The sequence below is a fragment of the Puma concolor genome, chromosome E4 (assembly GCF_028749965.1).
Source record: "Puma concolor isolate L17-30 chromosome E4, mPumCon1.1.hap2, whole genome shotgun sequence".
Classification (NCBI taxonomy): domain Eukaryota; kingdom Metazoa; phylum Chordata; class Mammalia; order Carnivora; family Felidae; genus Puma; species Puma concolor.
This window is the reverse complement of record NC_141683.1, coordinates 16,171,714-16,197,140: the sequence shown is the minus strand read 5'-3', so window position 1 is coordinate 16,197,140 and position 25,427 is coordinate 16,171,714. Positions and strand designations below refer to the sequence as shown.

The 25,427-nt window shown below is 37.6% G+C and overlaps 1 protein-coding gene across 3 annotated transcripts in view; it reads right to left on the bottom strand.

The window, feature by feature from the left end:
* USH2A (usherin) overlaps positions 1–25,427 on the bottom strand; it is a 734,839-nt gene that overhangs the window by 206,369 nt on the left and 503,043 nt on the right. For all 3 annotated transcript variants that reach the window (XM_025927811.2, XM_086694483.1, XM_086694484.1), the window contains exons 44-47: positions 19,210–19,373; positions 9,869–10,078; positions 8,340–8,542; positions 3,853–3,965 (exon numbers count right to left, since the gene is read on the bottom strand). In XM_025927811.2, the coding sequence (XP_025783596.2) occupies positions 3,853–3,965; positions 8,340–8,542; positions 9,869–10,078; positions 19,210–19,373 (690 nt within the window). The remainder of the gene's footprint in view (positions 1–3,852; positions 3,966–8,339; positions 8,543–9,868; positions 10,079–19,209; positions 19,374–25,427) is intronic.

Sequence of the window (25,427 nt, the reverse complement as noted above, 5' to 3'; positions counted from 1 at the left end):
ATTCCTGTTCTGTGTTTTCTTTTTTTGTCCAGACTTGCTCTGAGGATGATTCTGGTCAAGGAGCTGCACTATAGCAGTCCTGGTCAAAAGGGAATCCAAAATCCTAGGAAAAATCCATCTTTCTGACCAGAGGAACCAGGGAAAGGGGCTCCTGTGATCTAAAACATGTGGTGGGAGGTGTCCCTGTTTTCCTTCCACTTTCTCTTATCTTGTTGCTCTCGCCAAACAGCCTCATTTATGTAAAATGTCAGGTAACTTGGGAGGCTAAAATTTCAAGAGAAACCATATCTTCCTAGCCAAAGATCCCACAAAGGAAGCACCAGGGATCTGGAAAATGTGGGAGGAATCTCAGACAAGAGAGAGCTAGGTCATCTTCAACGCAAGTCCCTACTCAAGTCTAAACCGCACATGCACGGTTGCTTTCCATGCAAAGGCAATCTGAGCGTCACAGCAAAGACTCTGAGATATGACCATTACATAACCCTCCAAACAAATACCAGATTAGCCACTGAAAGGTGCATACATGGGGCAGACATGAAGCAGCATAGCAAAGCTTTTGAAAAATGAACCGACATTGGAGCCCCTGAGCACATAAAGCCAAGACAATATTTGCAGTCTGAAGGTAACCAGATGATTACCTGCTGAAGGAAACGAAAACTTCATCCTTCTTCAAATTTTTAATGGGACTCAAATGATCACAACCTACTATTCAAAATGTCCAGGATACAATCCCAAATCACTCACAATTACACTAATCAAAAGAAAGCTGAAGTGGCTATATTAGTATCAGACAAAGTATACTTTATAACAAGAAAATTACCAGAAAAAAGGGATATTATGCAATGATGAAAGAATCAATTTACCAAGACATAGCAATCCTAAATGTATATGAATCTCATCATAAAGCATCGAAATACATGGGGCAAAACAGAGAGTTCTAAAAAAGAAATAGATATGCCCATAATTATATCTGGAAATTTCAACATTCTTCTCACAATATTTGCTTTTGAGAACAGACCTGGGGAAAACAACGAAGGTTTCATCATTTTGATTGTAGTCTTCCACTTTATCGTGATTTTTAGCCCCTCCTCCCAGCCCCTCCTCCCAGCCTTCCACTGTGCCTAGTTAGCCTTAATTCCTAGATGCCTCTGTTCAGTTTGTCCAGAGAATACACTTCTGATCTCATGGTAGTAGAACATGCTAGATGGAGCAAGAGAAGTAGACACCAGGATACATACTATGGAGGTAGGGCACCGTGAATTTTTGGATGGTTAATTTTATGCATCAACTTGACTGGGCCACAAAGTGCCCAGATATTTGGCTAACCATTAGTTCAGTGTATATCTGTGAGGCTGTTTCTAAGGAGATTAGCATTTGAAATGGTGGACTTGGTGAAGCAGATTACCTACCCCGTGTAGGTGAGCAACACCCAATCAGTTGAGGGTCTGAATACAACAAAAAGGTGGGAGAAGGGAGAATTCCCTCCCTTTCTTTGCCTGCTTCCTTCAGCTAAGACATCAGTCTTTTTCTCCTCTCAGACTTGAACTGGAACTTATACCATTGGCTCCTCTGACTTTCAAATCAGAGAGACTTTGAGAGACTACACCACTAGCTTTCCTGGGTTTTCAGATTTTGGTTCTGTTTCTCTGGAGAACCCTAATTACAGGTTCCAACCACATTTTTTTTTTTTTTCAGATTTTTAGCTAATCTCATGATTCCAGCTTTGAACTTTACATCTTCCTCTTCTTCACTAACCTTAAAACTTGTAAGTGCTCAGACACTGAGGTTCTCTGCAGGGTAAATTAGTTTGTTTTGTGTCATTATCTCCTTCTGCCAACCAAACTTTGGTTGTAAATGTTTTCCACTGCACTAACTCATTTGTTTCTCCCTGCCAAACATTGCTTCCAAAATTGTGTTGAAATCTCTCTTCTGTTGTCTGCTCTGTCATTTTTCTTCCTCTTGTTGTATGATGCCTTCATTAATATTTTTGCCATCAACTTATACATTTGAATGTAAATAATCTTTAACCACAACTATTACTCTGCTATTATCTGTAAGAATCTTTTTAAAATAAAAAAAAGTATCCTAGAAGTACAGACACATATACACATTTGTTCAATGTCTAATAAAACCTACAGATTTTTAGCTACATATAAATATATAATTTAAGACATACTCCTTTATGTCATTCATCTGGGCTTAGGTCATAAGGATGAGAACAAACAAGAAATCTGACAACATCCACCCACCTAAATATAATTCTTCCTCGAGTTCTTGAAGACAGAACTCAATTATTGCATCATCCATGATGCCTTCACTGATCATCCTGGGTAGAGTTCAGTATTTTTCTCTTTATGTTTTTCCTGCATATTATAAACTTATGTTGTGGAGTTTTTTACATTATTCTATAAACATTTGTTTAGGGCAGTGTCTCTACAGTAGACTGAAAACTTTGAAAAATTAAAACCATGCCTTATACTTTTTAAATTAATTTTTCTTCTTATATTATTATAACCACAAATGTATTTGCCGGTACTTTTTTCATTTGACTATTTTCCCTTTGCATAGTAGGCAATTCTGTGGATAGGGAAAATTTGCTGACAAGATTATCAATTAATTAGCACATGTGAAATTAGATAAATATCTGTCATGTGTTAGATAAAAGATGGACTCAAGGAGACAAGGCATGATTTTTGCCCTGAACAGCTAAGCATCCAATTACTTGGGTTTTTTTTTTTCTAATTATTTTTATCTTTAGTTCCCTAAATCAGTACAGATATTTTTAAACTGATTTTAAAGAAACATAGAAATGTTAATATGTTGCAAAAGGATCCTTCAGAATTGAAATCTTTTATAACAAATCGATTATTTTGGTCAGTGTGTATGTGGGGGGTGTGTGTGTGTGTGTATGTGTGTGTGTGTGTGTGTGTGTGTGTGTACAGGTGAAGGGTGATTCATTTAGCTGGAACATCATCCCAGTATGATGTGGGAGTACTCAGATTTCTTTCTCTAGCCTCAGACTGATGTAGAGGGATGAACTACTCTCATGTCAATTTTGGCTTGGGATACTTGACATTAAATCTTTTTATCATTATTATTGTTAACTTGAACTGAAAAGAGACTCACTTTCAATCTATGGCCACTTCTCAGCAATACATGAGCACAGAAAAATAATGAGATTGTACCAAGAATCTGATAACAGTGGTAATGGTTATCCAGACATTATCTCCCCTGTTTATTTTACAGATTTTTCTAGGTTTAAGGCAATCTGATACATGTAAATCTAATTTTTTTCAAAGAGAGTAACTTAGAAGGTAATTAATCTAATGAAAATTGTATTCTTTGCCTTACAAAAGGATTCGCTTAATGACACATTTAAATACAGAAACCCTTTCATGCATTTAAGCATTTGCTCACAGGTTACTAAATAAAGGGAAGTGAAACTGGGAAATTGGGGACATTAAAGCTTAAGTATTAGGTGATGTGACCAGTGAAAATCAATAGCTAATAATACAAAAATTTTGATTTATACAGGTCTTTATAGCAACTTTCTAAAATGAAATTGTCATGGTTAGGATGAAATCTTTGATTTTAACGTTCATTGCTTGTGATCAGCTTTTTATTTATTTTTTTAAGTTTATTTATTTTTGAGAGACAGAGAATGCATAAGCTTATGCACAAGCTGGGGAGGGGCAGAGAGAAAGGGAACAGAAGATCTGAAGGGGGATCTGTGCTGACAGCAGAGAGCCCAATGAGGGGCTTGAACTCACAAGCGGTGAGTCAGAGGCTTGTGACTGAGCCACGCAGGTGCCTCTGATCAGCTCTTGACATTAACTGGCAAAAAATTTTTACCTTGAAGCGATGCCGTGAATTGTGGGTGTTGGTATGTCACTTGGAGTATCCTCCACAGTGGTGATTTGGGTGCCATTGCTTTTCGCACAGGCATATTTGGTGCAGACTTCAACCTACAAACAGTTTAGAAAAGAATAAATCCAACTATTTTCAAAATATACACTGCCAGTGGCTTGAATCCACCCACCTTCATTTCATAGGACTCTCCTATTAGTTCTCTATAACTTCTTAGAGTTCTATAAATATTAATTTTTGATGTTGTTTGACTGCATTGGTTCAAACTCAGAATATGATATAGAAATGAGCTCAGGACAGTTGATTTAGTGATGAAAATGGTGATGTTTAGTCTCTGGTTCCAACCTTTCAGAAAGAGACAGACATATTCATCCCTTTGGGGCACAGTAAGGAATGGAAGACGTTTGGGTGACAGTATATAAGCTTAGTAGGTTATCACTGCATATTGCTCTCTAGATCTACAACCAGGTAGTGTAATGATGAGTTCTTGCAGAAGTCTTGACATTTTAGAACAAATAGCCCAAATGTTAATGTGCAATGGAAGAAAAACGAGGTCTAGAGAAGCCTTTCAATGTGGCTGAGCTACTTTATATTCATCTGTTCCAGCTGCAGTTGTATTTTTACCTTAATCACAGCAGAAAATCATCATTTATCCCTTTAATTCTGCCACCTAATCTGACTAAAAACTGAGGAGGGTGGAGTAACTAGAGATTAGAAATTGAGTTCATCAAGCATTAGTAACGCAAAAGAAACACATTCAGCAAGTGGGAGGAGAGACAAATGAATGTACAAAAGATTGCTAGTGAAACACTCACAAAGTGACATCATTCTGTTTCCAATGAAAGGATAAGCCAAAGAGAAACTGTACTTTTTCCAATGCTCACTTACTTTCAGCAGCTAATACATAAAAAATGAAGGGGGAAGCTGGATACCGATGCATCTTAAACACTAATACTGAGCTTTTAAGTGAAGCAGTTCTCTGGATTTCCACTGGCAATTGAGAAAAGACAAATGTGTCTCTTACTGTATTTAGTAGTTACATCATTTTATTCATGGGGCACTTTATACCTAAATGGGAGTTGAAGCACATTTTTATGATGCTGTTTGAGTTGTGTTCTTTATGTATGCCATATAGTATTTTATGTATTCCACATAGTATTTTTCCTATCTACTAATATTTAGTAGAGATGTGGACACTGTCAAGGCCCTCCACTCTGAGTATGTCCAATGAAACCCCAAATAATTTAAAGGGAAATGAACTTAAAATATACTTGCTGCAATAGAATTAATGACAATAAAACTTCATACATATTAGGCAATATTTGACTATATGGTGCATAATTATAACTAAAAATCAACTCCAGTTCATTATGTAAGTAATATGTGCTCAATATTAATGGGAACTGGCACAAATAATTTTACTGAGTCTTCATGACTCCATTTTCATCAGCTTGCAAATTGGAGGTGAGAGAAATCAGGGAATATGATCAAGCTGATTAGATATGAGATATCTAATCCCAGCTTTACTGTATTCTAGTCTTATCATCTAAATACTAAGCATAGCTTTAAGTTCCAAACTACTTAGCTATATTCTGGGGCACTTAGGGTGGCTCAGTCAGTTGAATGTCTGACTCTTGATTTTAGCTCAGGTCATGATCCCAGGGTCATGGGATTGAGCTCCATGCCAGGCTCCACACTGAGTTTGGAGACTGCTTAAGATTCTCTCTCTCTCTCTCTCTCTCTCTCTCTCTCTCAAATTAAAAAAAAAAAAGTTATAACAAAATAAAACTAAGCTACTAGCTCTATTCAAATGATTCTCCAGAAAACTCTTATTTTGACTTCGGAGAAATGTGTCAATATTTTTCTCAACTAAGGTAACAGACCAGATTTCATCTTTGGGATATTTCTGCTGCTATAGCTATATTGCATAATGTGAATGAACCACAAATATAAAGGTTGACTGATTCACATAAAAACAAAATTGAATCAAAAATTGACATTTTAAATGTATTTATATATTATATATATATATATATATAAATTATATAGAAGGGATATATAAAATAACTCATTCAAAAAAGTAGATATTTGGATCTATATGTCTGCTTTATAATCAATACATGTTTGACAGAGGGGGTTAACACAGAGAACCTTAATCCTAAAGTAGCAGGCATATCAATTAGGTGCAACATATTGTATATATACATATACGTATATATACATATACATATAAATATTTTTATACGTATATATTTATACATATATGTATATTTATTTATTTACTTATTTATTTTCAAAATTTATTCATTTATTTTGAGAGAGAGAGCATGCACATGCATGTGAGTGGGGGAAGGGCAGAGAGAGAAGGAAAGAGAGAATCCCAAGCAGGCTCTGCACTCCCAGCACAGAGCCCATCTCAGGGCTTGAACCCAGGAACTACGAGATCATGACCCGAGCTGAAATCAGACGTTTAACCCACCGAGCCACCCAGGTACCCCTGGATGCATATTTTAAATGGAGTCAAATCCCAAATCATCTTTGACATCATGAACAAAAATCATTGTAATCTGTTATTCAAATTTCCAGTGATGCAACAACTATTTCAAGTGGAATATTCCTGGACTGTGGAGAGCTTCACAAAAATATAGTTTATCAAGAATAAGAACATCTTAGTCACTAATAACACAACTAAAATATTAGATTCTAATTTGGTATTTTGTCTCCTTATTTTGTTAGATGTCCCAAATCTGATCAAAATGCATTCTTTTCAGGCCACTAGTGACTCAAACCAGTAGGGATGAGTGAAGCCTTTTATAGGACAACATGACTGAAACACGTACACATCAACTGTTATATAGCCAGAAAGCTGGATCAGGACGTGCATGCATGCATAGCCCCTATTGATCTCACCTTAGGTTGTATTCTGAGTCCTGATAAAGCAAATAAATAAGTTGGCTTTTGAGGACTCAGCCAGCTTTCTCCATCAGCGCCCCCCAAAAGAATAATACAGCAAATACTCTGTCACCTTCCTAAGCCAACCTTGTTCACAAAGCTATATGTGTAATTATTTTGAATGTGGTTTTTATTTTCTAATTTTCTATGATGTACATGCACATAGAGACTCACTCTAAGAACCGTGAACATAAACATCAGTCCATGTGTTCCATTCTAAGATGACTCAGGTGAGTTCATGGAAATCATGGAATGTAATGAAAACTAATCAGCATACCTTTCTTCTTTTATTTTTATTTTGTTTTCTTAGGAAGCTAGGCCTAGTAGCGGGGGGTGGGGGGGGGGAGTGGTAAAGCATTGGCTCTAGCCAGATGACTGTGTATGTTTCCCCTTCCAAGGTGAGGGAAAGAAGGGGATGGGAAATGAAAGAGGTAGCACTTACTAGACAAAGCCAGTGAATGTTTCTGTGGTCAAAGAAAATTTCCATGCTTAATATCTTTTGAAAATTATTTACAAAGCTCTTACAAATGTTGGAAGTAGCATAGATTAATTAAAAATTTACTACATTACAGCCCTTCTCTATAAACTTTGAGTTTCTGTTTTTATCATTAATTTCCACATTTGGCCTTGTTATCTTTTATATCCCAGCAGTGTAATGAGTTCCAATTCCTTGGGGGAAAGTTCTTTGTTGAAGATTCCTTAGTTGTCTCTCTATTTTTTCTATTTTAAAGATCAGCAGATCTCAAAGAGGTCTATGAGTTGGGCCTCAGATGGTCAATGCAATATGAAACTGCACACTAACTTCTGTCATATAGGCACATAGGTGTTTTTCTAGGGCAGGGTGCACTGACATCATTAGATTATCAAAGAGGTTCAAGGGCAAAAAAGTTTAAGGATAACTGTTCTCACATAGGCAAGGGTCGACAAACATTTGGTAGATGACAACAGATAAATTTCTTTCATCTTCAGGTCAAACCCTTTAATATATTTTGTCTGCCATATATTCATTTATGTTTTCTTGCCGCATTCAGAGTCACAGAATGCTAGAGGTCGACAGAATGTTTTAAGTCACCAAGTCCGCTGCCCTTCTAAAAAAGATAACTGACACCAAACAGGTTATGTGGCTTCCCTGAAGTTATTAAATTAGTAAATAGCAGAAATAGGAATAGAAGAATGTCTCCACATTCATAGGTTGATTCTGATTTTGATATCAGTAAAAGAATCAGGATAAAGGTGAACTGCTTAGCAAGATTTACCGCAAATATGTGATTTGCCTCATTTTGCCGGCAAGAATATCATCACCATCGTTTTCCATATTACCATTACCTTCTCTCCTGAGACTCATGTGTTTGCCCACAGCAAACAGATTTAATCCTAATCAATTTCCCTCTTTTCTCTCCCCTTCCCCAGTAAATAAATAATCTGTAACCAAGACGGAAGGTATTCACTTAGAGACATAGCCTGGCAATGTTTTATTTAACACACCTATAAGCTTAGCCATCAAAAAACAGTGTTCTAACCTGAATGTCATAGATTGTGAAGGGAGACAGGTCTCTCAGAATGAAAGACCCAGGCACATTCATTCCAGTCTTGTAGAGCTTATTATTTACATAGACAGAATATTCAGTGATAACGCCATTTGGGTTTGAAGGAGATGTCCAGATGACACGTACAGATGTACTGTTGATGACGACAACCTCTGGAGGAAGCATGCCCTGAGGCTCTAGAATTAAAGGAAGAAACTGAATAAACTCCAGCTGTCTCTGAAAAAGCACTTGTTAAACTAAATGCAGATTAGTATTTAGGTTTTGCAAAGGGTTCCTTGCTTATCTGCTTTTCTCTGATGAAGTTATCACAGTCTGTAGTCCTCTGTAAATTGGCTTATTATACTCTCAGTCAGAAACCATAAGAATTGGTGGTAAAATGCTTTATACCACCAGCATAGTGCTAATCGTCAATACTATGTGACCAGTGGGATATGATGATAAATTATTCACCCATCTGCACCACCAACACATATCTGTTATTTGTCTCTTTTCCCATCCCTTCACGCCATACCTCCCAGGGAAAAGGAAAGAAAATTTGCTCCTTAAGCAAAAAATAAACCTCAAATACATTGAGGCTGAGGCTGGTGGAACGTAAAAAAATCATTTGATGTTACTAGCTTGTAACTCAAGCAATATGAAGCAATAATGCAATATTGTCATTATGTAAATGATTTTGAATGTTGATTACCATAGGTAATGATGAAATCTAACATTAGGAAAAAAATCTTGCTTGGCGTTAAATTACACAATTATTCAAGCATGTCAGAAATAACTATGCAAAGACCTATTTTTATCATAAGAACCATCTTAACTAGTTGAAAAATTGTCCTTGTGATCCATTCTATTTTATAAACAAAAGGTGTCGACCTTTGGCACCACAAAGGGAAATGGGTTCCACACTTAAAGTGCTCTGCTAATGACCTGGAACACTTGCTTGGGAGGTAATGATATTATAATGTTTATAATGAGACTTTATAAAGCCAAAAAGATTAGAAAGACCATTCCAAACACATTTCAGATTCACAAGTTGCTTCCCTTGCTTCCTCCCCCTTGCTAACTGGCTTAGAAATGAGTCAGAGGCAATTTTTCTCAGTGGCTGAACCTCCACCTACCATTTCTGGTGACTCAGGGAGAGCCCTCACTGTGTTTGGCTGTCGTTTTGAAAAGCATACTGCTTCTAAGAGCAAATCTTTAGAACAAAATGTTTCTAAATGTCACCATTTATTGATGTGAACTCAGCTCCAAACTAAGCATACACTGAAAAGAACAGGAACAAACTGGGCTAATATCCCATTATTAGAGCCTTGTGCTACTGTCTCTAAGGGACCACGTATTGATCTGCCACTTGACGACAGTGAGCACTTAAGCGTTTTAGCCCCAACCCCCTTCCCTCCAACACCGGAAATTTTATAATGGAGGGATGACTGATCTCAACCTCAGCAAGAATCAATCAATTTCATTTGCATCTCTGAAGCCAAGGGTCCCTTGAAGTCTGGACTCACCCCCATCGAAAGTGGTTGCACACAATACATCACCACTGATGCTGTGGACTCCATTGAAGACAGAGATAAAAATCCGATACTCTGTGTTTGGATTTAAGTGGCCGATGACATGAGAGTTTACATCTGGGAGGATTTTTAGAGATTCATTTGAGGTAGCAGAACTCCAAAAAAGTGTATAATATTCAACATCACCTTGTAGGTCTTGAAAAGCTGTTGACAATAAATGCAGGATACTGTAAATGTGGCTGATCTGAAAGGTTCTCAGGGGAAAAGATAGAAAATAAATTTTATCTTTAGCTATTTCTAGAAGGGGACAATGGAAAGCTCATGGAAACTTCTTTTTGGTGGTGCTGGTTTCTTTTTTTTTAACGAAGTTAATTTTTTCCCCCTCATCTTGTAATTAATTGCATAGATACTTATCCTTATAGGAAAATAAAATTTTAAATTTCCTTTAAATATTTTAATTATGTTACTTATAGTTATTCAACTAATTTTCAAAACTGCAATGTAACACTTACAAAAGGAAACTAAGAGTAAAATAAAATATTCAATACATGGAACAACTTCTGTTTCTAAGTATAATCATCCTTGAGAGAAGTCTATGCTAATACAATTAAAGGCATATCGTCACACATATCCTAGAACTTGAGGCATTTTTAAAAATTGCTAACAAAATCTGCTAAATGATACCTAAAAGAACATTGGACTGATATCCCATTATATACACTCTTGATGTAGCAGAGTGATACAGCACGCTCTCCCTAAGGATTTGCTCAGTAGGATCCCAGGATGATATTTGAATTTTATCAAGGTTCTCATTCTTTTCTCCTACTTCATTGTGTTTCTATGATGTAGACAAATGCTGAAAAGATGCCAAAATCAATCACTTACTGTCTGACAAATATAACTCATCAATTCCTCAACCGTCATCCTTTCAAAAACCAGGCTACTGTTTTCTTTTCCCTCTTTCACCCGATTTCAACTTCTTTGGCCTAAGCTCTGTTTCTCATTACCTTTTTACAATGATGCTTTAAAAAGAAGACATAAAACAGCCATAATTTGGGGGTACCTGGGTGGCTCAGTTGGTTGAGCATGCAACTCTTGATTTTGGGTCAGGTCATGATCTTGCAGTTCACTGGATGGAGCTCCAGGTTGGGCTCTGTGCTGACAAAGCCTGCTTGGAATTCTATCTCTCCCTCTCTACCTGCCCCTCCCCCACTCACACTCACTCTCTCTCTCTCTCTCTCTCAAAAGAAATAAACATTAAAAAAGCCATATTTTCTTAGGTAGGAAATAGTATAAGTAGTACAATGTTCTACTTATATTAGTATTATTTTTTAGGAAATAGTGTAAGTAGTATACTGCTCTCCTTACATCAGTATTATTTTCAAAGACCTTATGCAGAAACTATTATCTTGGTTCATGTTAGAATTGGAGGTAGAATGTTGGTTTACGAGCCCGAAATTGCATGTAAAAGTATGTGTCAAAACAGTTCAGTAGCACTAGTCTAAGGACTGAAAGGAAAATGTGGCATTACTCTTTATGGTTATTTAAGTACAGTGTCTCTGATATGTGAGATCATAATACATGGCCATGTAGCGCAAGAGGGCTTTAGAGAACATATGGCTTTCTTTCTTTTTTTTTTTTTTTTTTTAATTTTTTTTTTTTTCAACGTTTATTTATTTTTGGGACAGAGAGAGACAGAGCATGAACGGGGGAGGGGCAGAGAGAGAGGGAGACACAGAATCGGAAACAGGCTCCAGGCTCCGAGCCATCAGCCCAGAGCCTGACGCGGGGCTCGAGATCGTGACCTGGCTGAGGTCGGATGCTTAACCGACTGCGCCACCCAGGCGCCCCATGGCTTTCTGTTAAGGACCGCTTTTCATTAAGATCTTGAGGGTTTTGCATAAAGACTGAATGCTGAGCACATTACTGCTTTGATTTTAGCTCAAGCAATAGTTGAAAAGGTTTGGTATGTTAGCATATGTGAAAGAGTTTATAGTAAGAGATCTTTAGCAATGAATCTGGAAAACTCTGAGGATAAGATTTGTTTTTTTCTGATGTCACAAAATGTAAGCACCTTCAATAATGGGGTCATTATTATGTATTGGCAGGAGCTGGTTATTCATAACCATCAATATTTTCCCAGATGATATTAGTCAAGTATAGCAAAGCCATTGGTGCTATGAGTGCAAAAGTTCCTTCTTTCATTATAATTATTTTCTACTGGCTTACAGTTGCATTACTCATTAATTTATAGCAGTTGAGATATAATGGAAAATTCACTGGATTTGATGTACATGTTGTAAAATTTTAGTTTGTTAGATGAGGACTCTGGGTAGAAATCCAAGCCCTAAAGATACAATTTAATGCAGTGCTTTCAAACTTGCAAATATAAATGGGTATTACCTGGGTTATTAAATGTGCCTGATGTCTTTTCCATCAAGTTCCAATCAATGTACCTATGTATATACATCAAAAATATATTGCAACTAGCACTGAAAGTTCAAGATGAGCAAAGATTCTATGTTAATATGTGGATAAAATTCCATTAAATGCTCATTCTTACCCATGTACCATATGTCAACCCATCTGAAATAGAAAAAAATCTATTGTCCCCCCAACTATAGAAAAAGATGGTGATTCAGTTCCATTGGTTATGTCTTACTCCATGATATAGAGACCTCTATAACCTGAAACAGGCAGCATCTCTGGGCAAAAAGCACCAGATTTCTGCACTGTCTTGCCTCTCACCAACATCTACTTCAACATTTCTTTTTCCTCATTCATTTAGACAGTAGAGTACAGAGTCCAAAACACAGAAAAATTATAGGAACATATTATATTTTCATATCCTACTCATCTGATGAGAAGTTCTTGCAGGCGTACACACATAAGAGTATGTGTTTTCATTGTTCAAACGTGTTTTTAAACTTCAGTGGGTTCTTCCCAAGTCACTGGACTGTCTAGGAAATAGAAGATACATCCTCAGTTCAATAGGCCAGCACAGAATTAAAGGCTGCTGACCTTGAGTCTACCTCTGAGAGAGGAATGCTATTAGAACAGAAATAGCTGGAATGAGGAGCCAAGTAAATCTCACCCTCCTTGTGTATTGGTAAAAGCTAAGCCTGAATACAGTTCCCTTTTTTAAAAGAAAAATATAAAATTACAAGGCTTCTTCACGGTATAAGATAGGAAAACACTGTCTAGAACTTTCAAAAGCAGATTTGTGTGTGTATTACTTCTCTGGGAATGAAAGTTTTACAAAACATTTGCTTTGGGTTCTTAAAAATAACAAAAGGGAGGTGCCTTTCTGAAAAAGAAGCCTCTAGGAAACGGGTACGTAATCATGGAAAGCCAGACATGAAGACAGAGATGTTAAGTCATATTGCTTAAATAAGGAAGCAAGGAAACAGAAAAAGCAATGGCTGAATCTGCATGGCAAGTAGAAAAGAGAGGAGCTAAAAATGCACAGTCGGGAAGAATAAAGAGGAAAACGACTGAGAAGAAATCAGTGAAAGTCAGAATTACAGATATCGAGGGCAGAGAACAAAAATACCTAATCAACTTGAAAAATACATGGAACAAATAATCATGGACATAAAATACCTCATGAAACCATACCCCCAAAAAAGGCTTATGTCCGTAAATTGAATAGATTGATGCAGTTTTGGTCAAAATAATGGAAATATATCCAAACACAGACATTTAATGGAATGCTATAACATTTCAAAGGTAAACTAAAAATTGAGAGATTATCTACAGGGGGGCATGGGTGGCTCAGTCAGTTCAGCATCTGTCTGACTGTTGATTGCAGCTCAGTTCATGATCTCACAGGTCATGAGATCAAGCCCTGTGTTGGGTTCTGCACTGACCCTGTGGATCCTACTTAGGATTCTCTCTCTCCTTCCCTCTCTGCCCCTTCCTGGCTTGTGCTCTCTCTCCTCTCTCTCTCTCTCAAGTAAATAAAGTTTAAAATAAATAAATAAAATAAAATAAAAGATCATCTACAAAGGAGAAAAAATCAGATAAGGTTTAGCTTCTCATCTGGAACATCAAATGTTTGAAGACAGTATAGCAATTTCATCAAGTTTTGAGGAAAAATATTTTGATCCAAGAATTTCATACACATCCAAGTCATTATGTGCAAATACAACAGAGAGACTTCCTTAGGTAGGGCAAAAAAAAAAAAAAAAAACAAAACAAAACCAACTAAGAATAATGAATTTATTTACTGTTAATGATAAAATTTCCCCAACAATATTATCCAGAAGACAAAAAGGTAATCCAAAATCCAGAATTCAAGATTGAGAAAACTTGGAATTGATAAAGAAAATTGAAACTATTTAGAGAAAATAATTATGAAAAAATAATTATATAATAATTTATGAATCAGACATTAAAAATGGAAAGTGAGAAGGGCAAGGAAAGTAACAGTACACTGAATCCTGTATCATACATAAAATAGAACATCATGGAAAAATAGAGAAAGATAGCAGTAACTATCAATAGCATTAATGGGACACATAGCAATTTAACTTTAGAACTGATTATAGGGGATAAAATTTAGCATTCACTAACACCCATGTTTTTGTCTTCTTGTCAAATAGCCAGAATATATTTTCTGGGCTCCTTGCATCTGGGTGAGGTCATGTGATCAGTTTGTGCCACTGTTGGAGAAACGGACCATCTCTGATTGTGTTTAGTTTTTCCACCTAGAGGACTTGGGAAGGCCCAAGGAATGGTGGACCTACTAGATGGAAGGAGTCAAGGTCCTTACGTGGCTCCAGAGAGGTTAGAAGGGATGAGGAAGAGCTTCAGAATCCTCAGATTTATGGTTTTGGTTTCTGTGTGAATCCCATTACATAAAATAGAAAACACAGTAGCAATTATGGGATGCAGGATTTGATACTTGATTCATTTGAGACTTCTTGAATTTTAAGTGTTTTGTGGCAACTTAGAAATTAAAGTGTGAATATCTGAGTTAGAGTTACATGATTTGGAGGTATACACGGTTAAGCATTCATCTTTGGTTTAGGCTCAGGTCATGATCTCAAGGTTCATGAGATGGGGCCCCTCATGGGGCTTTGCACTGACAGGGTGGAACCTTTTGGGATTCCCTCCCTCCCTCTCTACCCCTCCCCTCCTCATGCTCTCTCTTTCTCTCAAAATAAATAAATAAACCAACAAAAAAAGGGCTGACATTGGAAATTATTGATATGTATTGCCATTCGAACAAGATAAATTCAGACAAAGTCAGAAATTCTTCTAAATTTAGGACAGTCTAAATTCTTCAAAATTTGGTGGCTTCTGACTAAGAGATCAAGATGATGAAGATGCCTTTCTTGTGGATTTAAACTTACTCTCTTAATGGTGACACCTTCATACTTTGTGAATTTTCCAGAGAGTTTACTGAGATATTGTAATGCAGGAGTAATGTCAGCCATCACTGTACTACCAGTGCCCAGGACAGAAAGAAGTCCTAAATAAATGTCTGTGGAAGAAAAAGGAAGGAAAGGAAAGACATAGAAAGGTAGAAGAGTAAAGGAGAAAGAGGAGAGGGCAGGTGAAAAAGAGGAAGGAGAGAGATGGAAAGGGAGGGAGATGTAGTACAAGATGTGAACACCCGAAGGTTGGGGTGAGCTTTTGATGGATGGTAAGATGAACAGCATTTGGATGATTTTTCATTCCTCTTTTTCAGTCCCTTCCTCTCTCACTACCTCCAGTGCCTTCTTGCTCTATTCTGGCCATGGGTGACCTTGTTAGTGAGGTGACCTCAGGAGACGTGCTGCCTTTCCACTGCATCCCCTGATGGGCATTTTCTTATTTGTCTGTTTATTTTAGAGTCAAAGTGTGGAGGATCTTAATAAATCACTCAGCAAATGTTTATAACCATTGAGGCAAAATGCATGAGAAATAGCTGAAATTTGATTAGTTTGAGTTTGGGAAGACTGCTTACTAACTATAATGTTGAGTGAATTACAAAGTTCCAGTTTCTATCTCATAGGGCCTTTCTGAGAATGGCATGTATAATTTAACTGAAGGTGTTTTTGTATCTCTTTTTATAAAAATATGATTTTTTCACTAATATAATTTATCTTCATGGTATTTCATTTAGGCTGAAATATTTTCTTTTATTGTATCTAACAGGGATAAGAACCTCCTATCCCTATGGGGACCAGGAAGACAGAAAGCATGTGGCCTGTCTGAAGCAGAAGCCATTAGTCAGTGACAATTGGTATTATTCCTCCAGCAATGCAGGAATAGTTTCACACAATCAATTGATTTTTCAAACCAATCCTCAAATCATCATCATTATGTGAGACCTTCTGATTGTTATTTTTAAAAAAATACTACAGGGGCGCCTGGGTGGCGCAGTCGGTTAAGCGTCCGACTTCAGCCAGGTCACGATCTCGCGGTCCGTGAGTTCGAGCCCCGCGTCGGGCTCTGGGCTGATGGCTCAGAGCCTGGAGCCTTCTGATTCTGTGTCTCCCTCTCTCTCTGCCCCTCCCCCCTTCATGCTCTGTCTCTCTCTGTCCCAAAAAAATAAGTAAAACGTTAAAAAAAAAAATTAAAAAAATACTACAGACAAAACAGTGTAGGGGGGAGGGGGGAGTAAATGTCGCCTATGTGCTGTCAGTTTGCAACATGTACCCTAAAACTGAATTGAAGAAATGTGGGGGTGCATGTACCTCACACGATATCACATAGCGATGCAAAAGTTTAAAAAATTGTTTTCAATGTTTGTTTATTTTTGAGAGAGACACAGAGACAGAGGGTGAGCTCCCAGAGGAGGGGGAGGGGGAGAGAAAACAGGAGACAGAATCTGAAGCAGGCTCCAGGCTCTGAGCTCAGCACAGAGCTCAATGCGGGGCTTGAACTCAGGAACTATGAGATCATGACCTGAGCCGAAATTGGACGCTTAACCAACTGAGCCACCCAGGCACCCCGAGATGCAAAAGTTTAAAATGGGTGCTTCTAGAATGTTCAATAACATTCCTGTTCATCTGTGGTTAGTAAAAATTTAGCAGAAATATACAGGTACCAAAATGGTGTGTACATATGGAGGTGATAGTTTAGAAAGAATATGGTTTTTTAAAATACATTTTATGTTTTTGTGAAAGACAATATTTAATAAGTAAATATTTATAAATTTATCCAGCTGACTTTCAACCCATAGTTTCCTGCCTTGTAGCATATTAAACAATGTGCCAAATGTATCCTGCGAATCAAGAAAACAACTTGCATTTAAATTACAAAAACTAGGTGGCCCTATCACCGAGGAGTGACCAGTTAATTTACTTAGGCGAGCAGGTTGCACAGAGGAAGAAAATGATAATGCAACAAGCTTTCGAAGAGCTGACCCTCTTCTGAGAGTTAACCTTTGTGCTCACAAATAGTTATCTGAAATATTTCTAAGGTATGAATGGAAATAACGGCAGATTGCATTACCTACATCCCGAAGGTCAGAGGTTCGGATTACCAAGGTAATGAAACTTCAGTGAGCTGCTGCAGATCCATTAGGTTTGTCAGTTTTTATAAGCATGCTTACTTCGGGCTTCCAATTATAACGTAAAGGACCTATATTGGCGAAAATTCAGCAGCTGGATCTTAACAGCAGTATTCAAATGTCAGATGAGGGGCAGGACATCCACCTTTATGAGCAGGCTCTTAAGATGAATCAGGTGGTGTGGGTAAAGTAGAGGAAGAGGGAGATGAGTGAAAATATATTATACATAACAATCCATCTCCAGATAAAAACTTCATATTTTTCCCAGAGGTGTCTCAGAGGGTAATCATAAGCATCAATTAACTTCCGTTCTTCCATTCAAATGGTTTAAGAGATCCCAATAGAGGTGACACTGATTATTACAAACCTGCAACCTTATAAAAACCCTAGGGTTACTTAGTGGCAACGGAGATCAACACAACCAGTACAGATTTTAATTTACAATTAATGTCGCCTAATACTGGTTTTAATTCGCAACTGATGCAACATGAAAGCAAATTCACTCAGATGTTCTCAGTGGTACAGGAAGCATGTCTTAGGCTGTAACAAAACTCAAAAGTTGAGTCAAAATCACGTGGTTGCTACTCACCAACCAGGAGTAGACTTGTATCTTTCTATGTAATAGTAGATGATTACCCTGGCAGGTACAGTTTTCTTTCATAAGAGAAACATTTTAACTGGGGATTTCTCAATCAGGTATTTCTCAATATTTGGTACTACTGATACTTAGAAGAATGATTACAATACATATTTCCATGATAAACAGGGTTGTTTTCTGTTTTTTAATATTTTTTAATGTTTAATTTTGAGAGAGAGACAGAGAGACAGAGTGTGAGAGGGGGAGGGCCACAGAGAGAGGGAGGCACAGAATCTGAAGCAAGCTGGAACTCATGGACCGCGAGATCATGACCCAGCAGAAGTCGAACTCTTAACTGAGCCACCCAGGCACCCCACGTGTTGTTATTTTCGGATTATGATAATGGATCACTACAAATTTAACAGGTTCACTATTTTTTTTTCAACGTTTATTTATTTATTTTTGGGACAGAGAGAGACAGAGCATGAACGGGGGAGGGGCAGAGAGAGAGGGAGACACAGAGTTGGAAACAGGCTCCAGGTTCCGAGCCATCAGCCCAGAGCCTGACGCGGGGCTCGAACTCCCGGACCGCGAGATCGTGACCTGGCTGAAGTCGGACGCTTAACCGACTGCGCCACCCAGGCACCCCAACAGGTTCACTATTAAATGCTACTCTATTGGCCAACTAGAAATGGAACTTCAGCTATTGTGGTTTCTAAAAAGTGGCCGAGCAGATTAGATCCATCTGTGAGATGTTTTAACTTCCCATAAAGGTATGTTCTGAATCCCCTGCATTATTGAAGCAAGTCCAGTGATGACGTCCAGGCTCCATTTTCCTGTGCCAAGCTGGAATTGTGCCTACAACCAGGGTTGAAGATGATTCACTCAGAAAAATCCCTCACATTACAGCAATGCTACTCAGTGGTTCTTGCTAATAAGTGAGGAGTTACAAGATGGAGGGCAGAGCTTTTTTTTAGGAAAGTGCACAATATTGCACTGTATCAAATTAATATGTGGCCATTTCAATACAACTGGCTGGACTGACAGAAAATATGCTTCCAACCAAAAAGAATGGAAGAGGTAGAGAAGCCCCAGGAAGGATGTAGAAGCAGGGAGAGATAGTCTGCCTCTGAAGAACAGCGCAGAAATCTCGGCTTTTTGCTGTGTGTGTGTGTGTTTTTAACATGTCTATTTTAAATTCATTTTTGGTACTAATACATTGAGGGGAAAGAAAGGCATGAGAAGCTTACTTACTTGGTTTAGCCCATGTCACGTCTATGGCTGTGTGGTTAAGAACATTTGCAGTGAGATTGGCTCCCCTCTCTGGAAGACCAGCTAATGTCGTCACGGTAGCTGGTTGGCTTGGTGTAAAACCCACAACGTTGTGTACAAAGACCTTATACTCGTACGTTGTAAACCTAAAAGGTTGTTTTTTAAAAGGTCATTATAAGTTTCTCTTTTACAGCAAACAAAACACATAATTTTCTTTTTCCTCACAGAATACAGGATTTCCTTCAAAATGCACAATTTTCTGTTTCCCCTAAAAATAGAATTATCTTCCTTTTCCTCCCTACACAAAGACATATCACTGTTTTTGTAACTCTGGAGCCTTCGCCAGAGTGTCAGGAAAAATATTTTATTAGGAATGCTAAAGCAAATACCCACTGTTTAAAACAAATGTGGCTTATCATTTTCTCATTCTTATTGTTTTCAGAAGTGGTAAGGATTACAGCTCAATTCAAGATGCAATTACAAATCTGGCAACCTGCCAGCTTTCTATCTGAATTTGATCCAGAGAGTTTTATGCTCTTCTTTTGGGGAAACTCATCCATTTTCAAATATCAGAATCCCTCATCACCGTTTTCTTCCTGTACCTATACTTTCTCCCCATAATCTCATTGGAAGATAGATAAACCCCTAAATTAAATCGTAACTGTGACCAAAGTGTACAACATTCTCCCACGGAGAGTTTTGCTATAGCGAGCTGTATTTTGCAATCGTGTGAACATATTTCCTTGAGTCAGTACAGTGGAAGCTGAATATTGCTTTGCAGAAGGAGCAAAGTGGGTACTGGGTATGGAAATGTCATATGATGAATATTTCCCAAGTCATATACGAAATCAATGATTGAGTAAAGCCATCAATTCTTTATCCTTTTTGGTTCTTACAGGCAGAAGACTACCATGCTCTCTTTGTTTGGTTCACAACTGCCCAGATAGGAAGATGTTATTTCTAGACACAGTCATATGTTATTTATAGACCCTGTCTGGACAATAGCTTGGATCGGGAAACTTGCTTAAACATGTTGCATGACACATAACTATTCCCGGAGCCATCCAGTACTCAGGACGAGTGCTGGCTTCAGATCATTGTCACCTTATTTGGGTTTCCCACATCATCCAGGATGCCTTGTATCCAATGTGGGGCCTGTGGAATCTGTCTCCGTGAGTCACACCTTATCAGGCATGACAAAGAGTAGATGCCATTTGCAGGATTCTGCAAAATAACTCTGCCGGGATTCTCCTAGCATTTTGCTCCAACCTTTGTAGAGGTCTGTTTGTCTCATCTCACTCACAGCCCAAAGACATGGGGCTCTGCCTCAGCCACATGGAACGTGTTGCTCTGCTGTAGTGACAGGAAAGGGCTTCGGGATTTCTTGGAAGCTGTTTATCTGTTTTCCCCAAATAAGTACTAGCATCAGATTTCTACATTTGTCTGTTTTACCCTTTCTCCTCATGTTTTTCTTTCCTTTTTTTCTGCTGTGTAAGCTGTAATGTGTTGAATTGTGTCCCCCCTCAAAATATGTTTAAGTCCTAACCCCTGGTACCCGTGAACTGAACTTAGGTGGAAATAGGATTTTTGCAGATGTAATCAAGTTGAGGTCTTACTAGATTTGGGAAGCCCTAAATTCAATGGACTGATGTCTTTATAAGAGAAAACAGAGGAAATTTTTGATAAGGAGACACATAGGGGGACACACAGAGAGAAGAAGGCCATGTGAAGATGGGGGCAGAAATTAAAGTTATACGGTCACAAGCGAAGGAACAACTGGGACGACCAGAAGTTGGAAAAAGTGAGGAACAATTTTTCCTCAGAGACTGGAGGGAGCATAGCTCTGACAACACCTTGAGTTTAGATTCTTAGCTTCCAGAAATGTGAGAGAATAAATTTCTGTTGTTTTATGCCACCCAGTCTGTTTCTGGCAACTCCAGGAAACTAATGCAAATGCTTTCAGCAAGTGCCAAATAGTTGACTGGACCAAGACAATTGGAAAGATAATAATAACCTTTACTTAGTAGTCAATTTGTTTCAGGAATTTTCCACATGCATTAACTCACTACCTCACAATTACTGCATAAGGTGCTATTATGACAACTATTTTGAAAATAAGGAAAATAAAGCTCAAAGAGTTAAATCACTTGCCCAATTTGTCAAGCTGGTGAGACAGTGCAGATTCAAGCCCAGACAGTCTGATTCTAGAGCCTACTCTTTTAGGCATGATGCTATGCTGCCAACATAATAATGATGGTGATAATAATAGCAATAATAATCTTAAGGATAATCTGATCTGTCAATACTTGGATGATGTCATATGACTGGGGCTTGACCTTTGAGTTATTTTTCTGGCAGTGGGGATAGATTTTTGCTTAGGTATCCAAACAGTCTCACCAAATTTCCTCTGTAACCACCAGTATGAATTTGAAGGATGGTGAGTTGGGGTTAAGAGGGTAGCAAGTCTGTGACAAAAGAATGAAACAAAAGCTAATGGCTCACATGGGAATTGAACCAGTGACCTTGGCTTCATTAGCTCTCTCCCTGAGTGAAATACTTTTAATTGTGTTTTACTTCATAAAATGGCTTAAAACAAATTTAGCTAGAGGCTGGATGCCTAATCTTCCCTCCTACAATATTTGAATTTTTCTTCCACATGTCTGTGCTATTATTCATTTAGTAATCTTTATGGCTTTAAAGGGATGCCATTTGTGTGATTCTTTTCTGCAAGTGGAATTAATATCATCAGGTGAATAAGTGATACATTGTAAAAAATTCTGTAGGGCCTCAGTTTGTCACGTGACAATTTAAGCTATTTCATTATAATTTAGGTGTGGTAAAATACATGTTTTATATCTACACAGCAGAAATTGAGGCCATATAGATATATGTAACTGAAAAGTCCTGTTTGCAAAGCAATATTTAGAATTTTTGAGTGAGACCTGACTCTAACTCAAATAATAAAAAACCCGCTCCATCCTTGAGGTAAGAAAACTAAGACTCTGAGAAGTTAAGTGGCTTTGCCTGAGGTTATACCATTAGTTAAGATGACTGAGAAAGCTGTACTCTCCTCAATTTCTAATATTAAATTCTTTCCACTATTTATTATTTTATTTAATTGAGAAATCAATAGGCATTTGACTTGAAGTTCATGCATTTGTCTTTTGCATTTTCTTTAACTTTCACGGTTAAGTTAAAATTTTCAGGATATAAGATCTTGGATTCTCTTACATGGAATACTAAAATACACTGTTTCCATTGGCATCCCAAACCTAATCTTTGTGTTAGTTAATATAGATACTTACAACTACGTGGGTCAGTTTATATTTTACCTCTTCGTGTCAGAAAAGAATGTATATATTAGTGTGCTTCAAGTGGTATTTTTTCATCTACTCAAGGTGTGTTATTTTTTAGATGGACCTACATGTTGATTATTAACATCACATGCGATATGCCATGTCGTTAATAATAAGAGAATACTTATAAAAGAAAAATGTTAGATGGATTGACATCATATACTCATGCAAAACATATGTATATCAACCAATTTCTTCTCCAAATACTAATCGTGTTCTCTAGGTATTTCTTGAAAAATGTACCATTTGAAACCCTGTAGCAAACAGCTTTTGACATCTGCAAAGTGAATGAACACTTAGAGTCTATCTGTAGCCAGTAAAACCAACTGTTTGGGGTCAACTTAGGACGACTGGGCTATTACAATGGTTATTCTCTAGGGGTGCCTGGATGTCTCAGTCGGTTAAGTGCCCAACTTCAGCTCAGGTCAAGATCTCATCATTTGTGGGTTCGAGCCCTGGGTCTGGCTCTGTGCTGACAGCTTAGAGCCCGCTTCAGATTCTGTGTCTCCTTCTCTCTCCGCCCCTCCACCACTCATGCTCTTGTCTCTCTCAAAAAATAAATTAACATCAAAAAAATTAAAAAAACCCAATAGTTATTCTGTAAATCACTAATTTGTTTGAGACCATCCTCAAGCCCCTCCCTTCACCAAAGAAAACAGAAAATAGAAAACCTTGTTGTGTTGTACAAATGACTACGGTATTTTTCCTTGTAAAAGATAATTTATATTAAAAACTTATTTATGGAACAGTACTCATTTCAAGGTTCAGTTGTTATTACTCAAGTGAATTAGAAGGTTAGGTTCTGTTCAAATGCTGAAGCTTTTATGACCCCAGGAATCTGTTTATTTACAGAGTAGAAAATTGCATAAGTGAACGAATGGATATTTCATAGTTACTAAGGCATTCGGTCTCATAACTTTAAGGTCATATATAATTTGGTAGGTTAGTGTCACAAAAACCTATCTGTCCAATAGAGAAATAAGCCCTACAGAAACTTTGGCAAGATGTTTCTTTTACACATTATACTGCTCTCTCTTGTTTGGTACATCATTTCGTTTATTCATTCATTTGTTCATTCATTCAGGAGTATTTATTGAACACTCACAACATCCTAGGTGCTAACCATCGTAACAAATGTCATATCTGTTCTCCTGGAGTACGTATGCTTTACAGAAATATATTTTTAAATGAAACCCCTAAAAATGTGTTCATTGATTCCTTTCTCTTCAAACGTGCGTCAGAGAGAACGTCTAATCTAACCTTACCCAGTCAGGACGTCTTCACAGAGGAGGTAACATTTGGGTTAGGTGTTGATGACAAGCACCATACTGTCCCGTGGAGACATGTGTCTAGTGGGAAGAACTATTCCATGGCAAAACGTGGAGGCTTGTATCTTGAAAGGGTCTGATGTGTTTTTGTAACCAATAAAATTCTTCAGTGCAGCCACAGAATGCCTCAGGTCGTTTTCATCAGAATTAAAAATGTGTCAACATTATTGATGTCCTAACAGAATTCATGTGTCAATATTGTCACCAGTATAAATCATGCTTCTGAAAATGCAAGCTATTCAGCCGCTTCTCCCACTAACTCTCTTCATATCTGCCACAAGCCAATGGATGCTCGAGTGCGGCATCACACGTGGGGGGATTATAGAAGCCAGCCGGCTGTTCCTTACATCCCCAAATCCGTTGTGGGGATGAACAAGTAAACCAATGAAAACGCAACACTGTTTCTACTGCTGAAATCTGCAGTTATTTGAGTATCTCAATGATGGTATCTACCTTTTCTTTAAACCACTTATGTGCTGTTTCTAAAAATGCTACTGAAGATTTCTTCTTTTGATATTGAAGAGTAATGCTTATCACCCTTGGAAGTTTTCATAATATGGTACTTTCTAGGTTGTGAAGGCAAGTTGCAGCTCTCATCTCAAGAGCCCGTCTATATTTATGCTACAGAATGCCACACCTAAAATAATTATACTGTAACTTTTGGCTTTGTTGTACTATGCCATCATGTTAGAAGGAAATGCAAAGAAACCAGATTTTTTTTGTTTGTTTTTGAATAAAATATTAGGGGAAAAAATTCCTAGGACGAAATGCATTCTTCCGCATTTGGAGGCTCATTTTTCATGAGGAAAGGTTTCATATGATGGCACTTGGAAAAAGATAGCTTGAGGTAAATTTAGAACAATGAAAAAAAAAATCTCAATGAGAAATGCACCCTGAGTCTAGTACTGTAATGTCAATGTGAAAGAGACACATAGTTGCTCATTTTGAATCAGGTACCTTGCTATGAGATTGCACACCAATACTCACAGAAGTCGGCTTTCATTCTGAGAGTCAACATGGACACACATTTTGATATTAACAAAGAAAATAATAGGCTCTACCTCATGTTAGTATGCATGGGAGAAGAGTCTTCCTTCCTCTCACCCTCTGTGTGTACAAAGTTAACTTTTACTTAACAGCTACAGCTTAAATATACACTTACACTACAGAAACAGGTGCCATGGAAGCAGCCCAATCTTTCCATATTAGCAAAGCAGGACCTGTCAGCTATGTACACTTGATCTTATTGCGAAGGAGGGGAATGAAAAGCACATTCTTTAGAATATTATCCCCTAGAACCTACACCCTCTTTTAGGGCTTGAAACATTTCATTTTGGAAGGTTTCAAAATATTAGAAACTATGTCAGTAAAATAGAAACTTAGATTTTGCAGTATATTTAGCCAAAGAATTTAATTTTAAAACACTCGAGTGCAACTGTTCTTTGAAAATAAGATGAATATTTAATTTTGAATACTTTCATTTAAAGATAAGTCAGTTAGTGGATCCTTGAGGAGT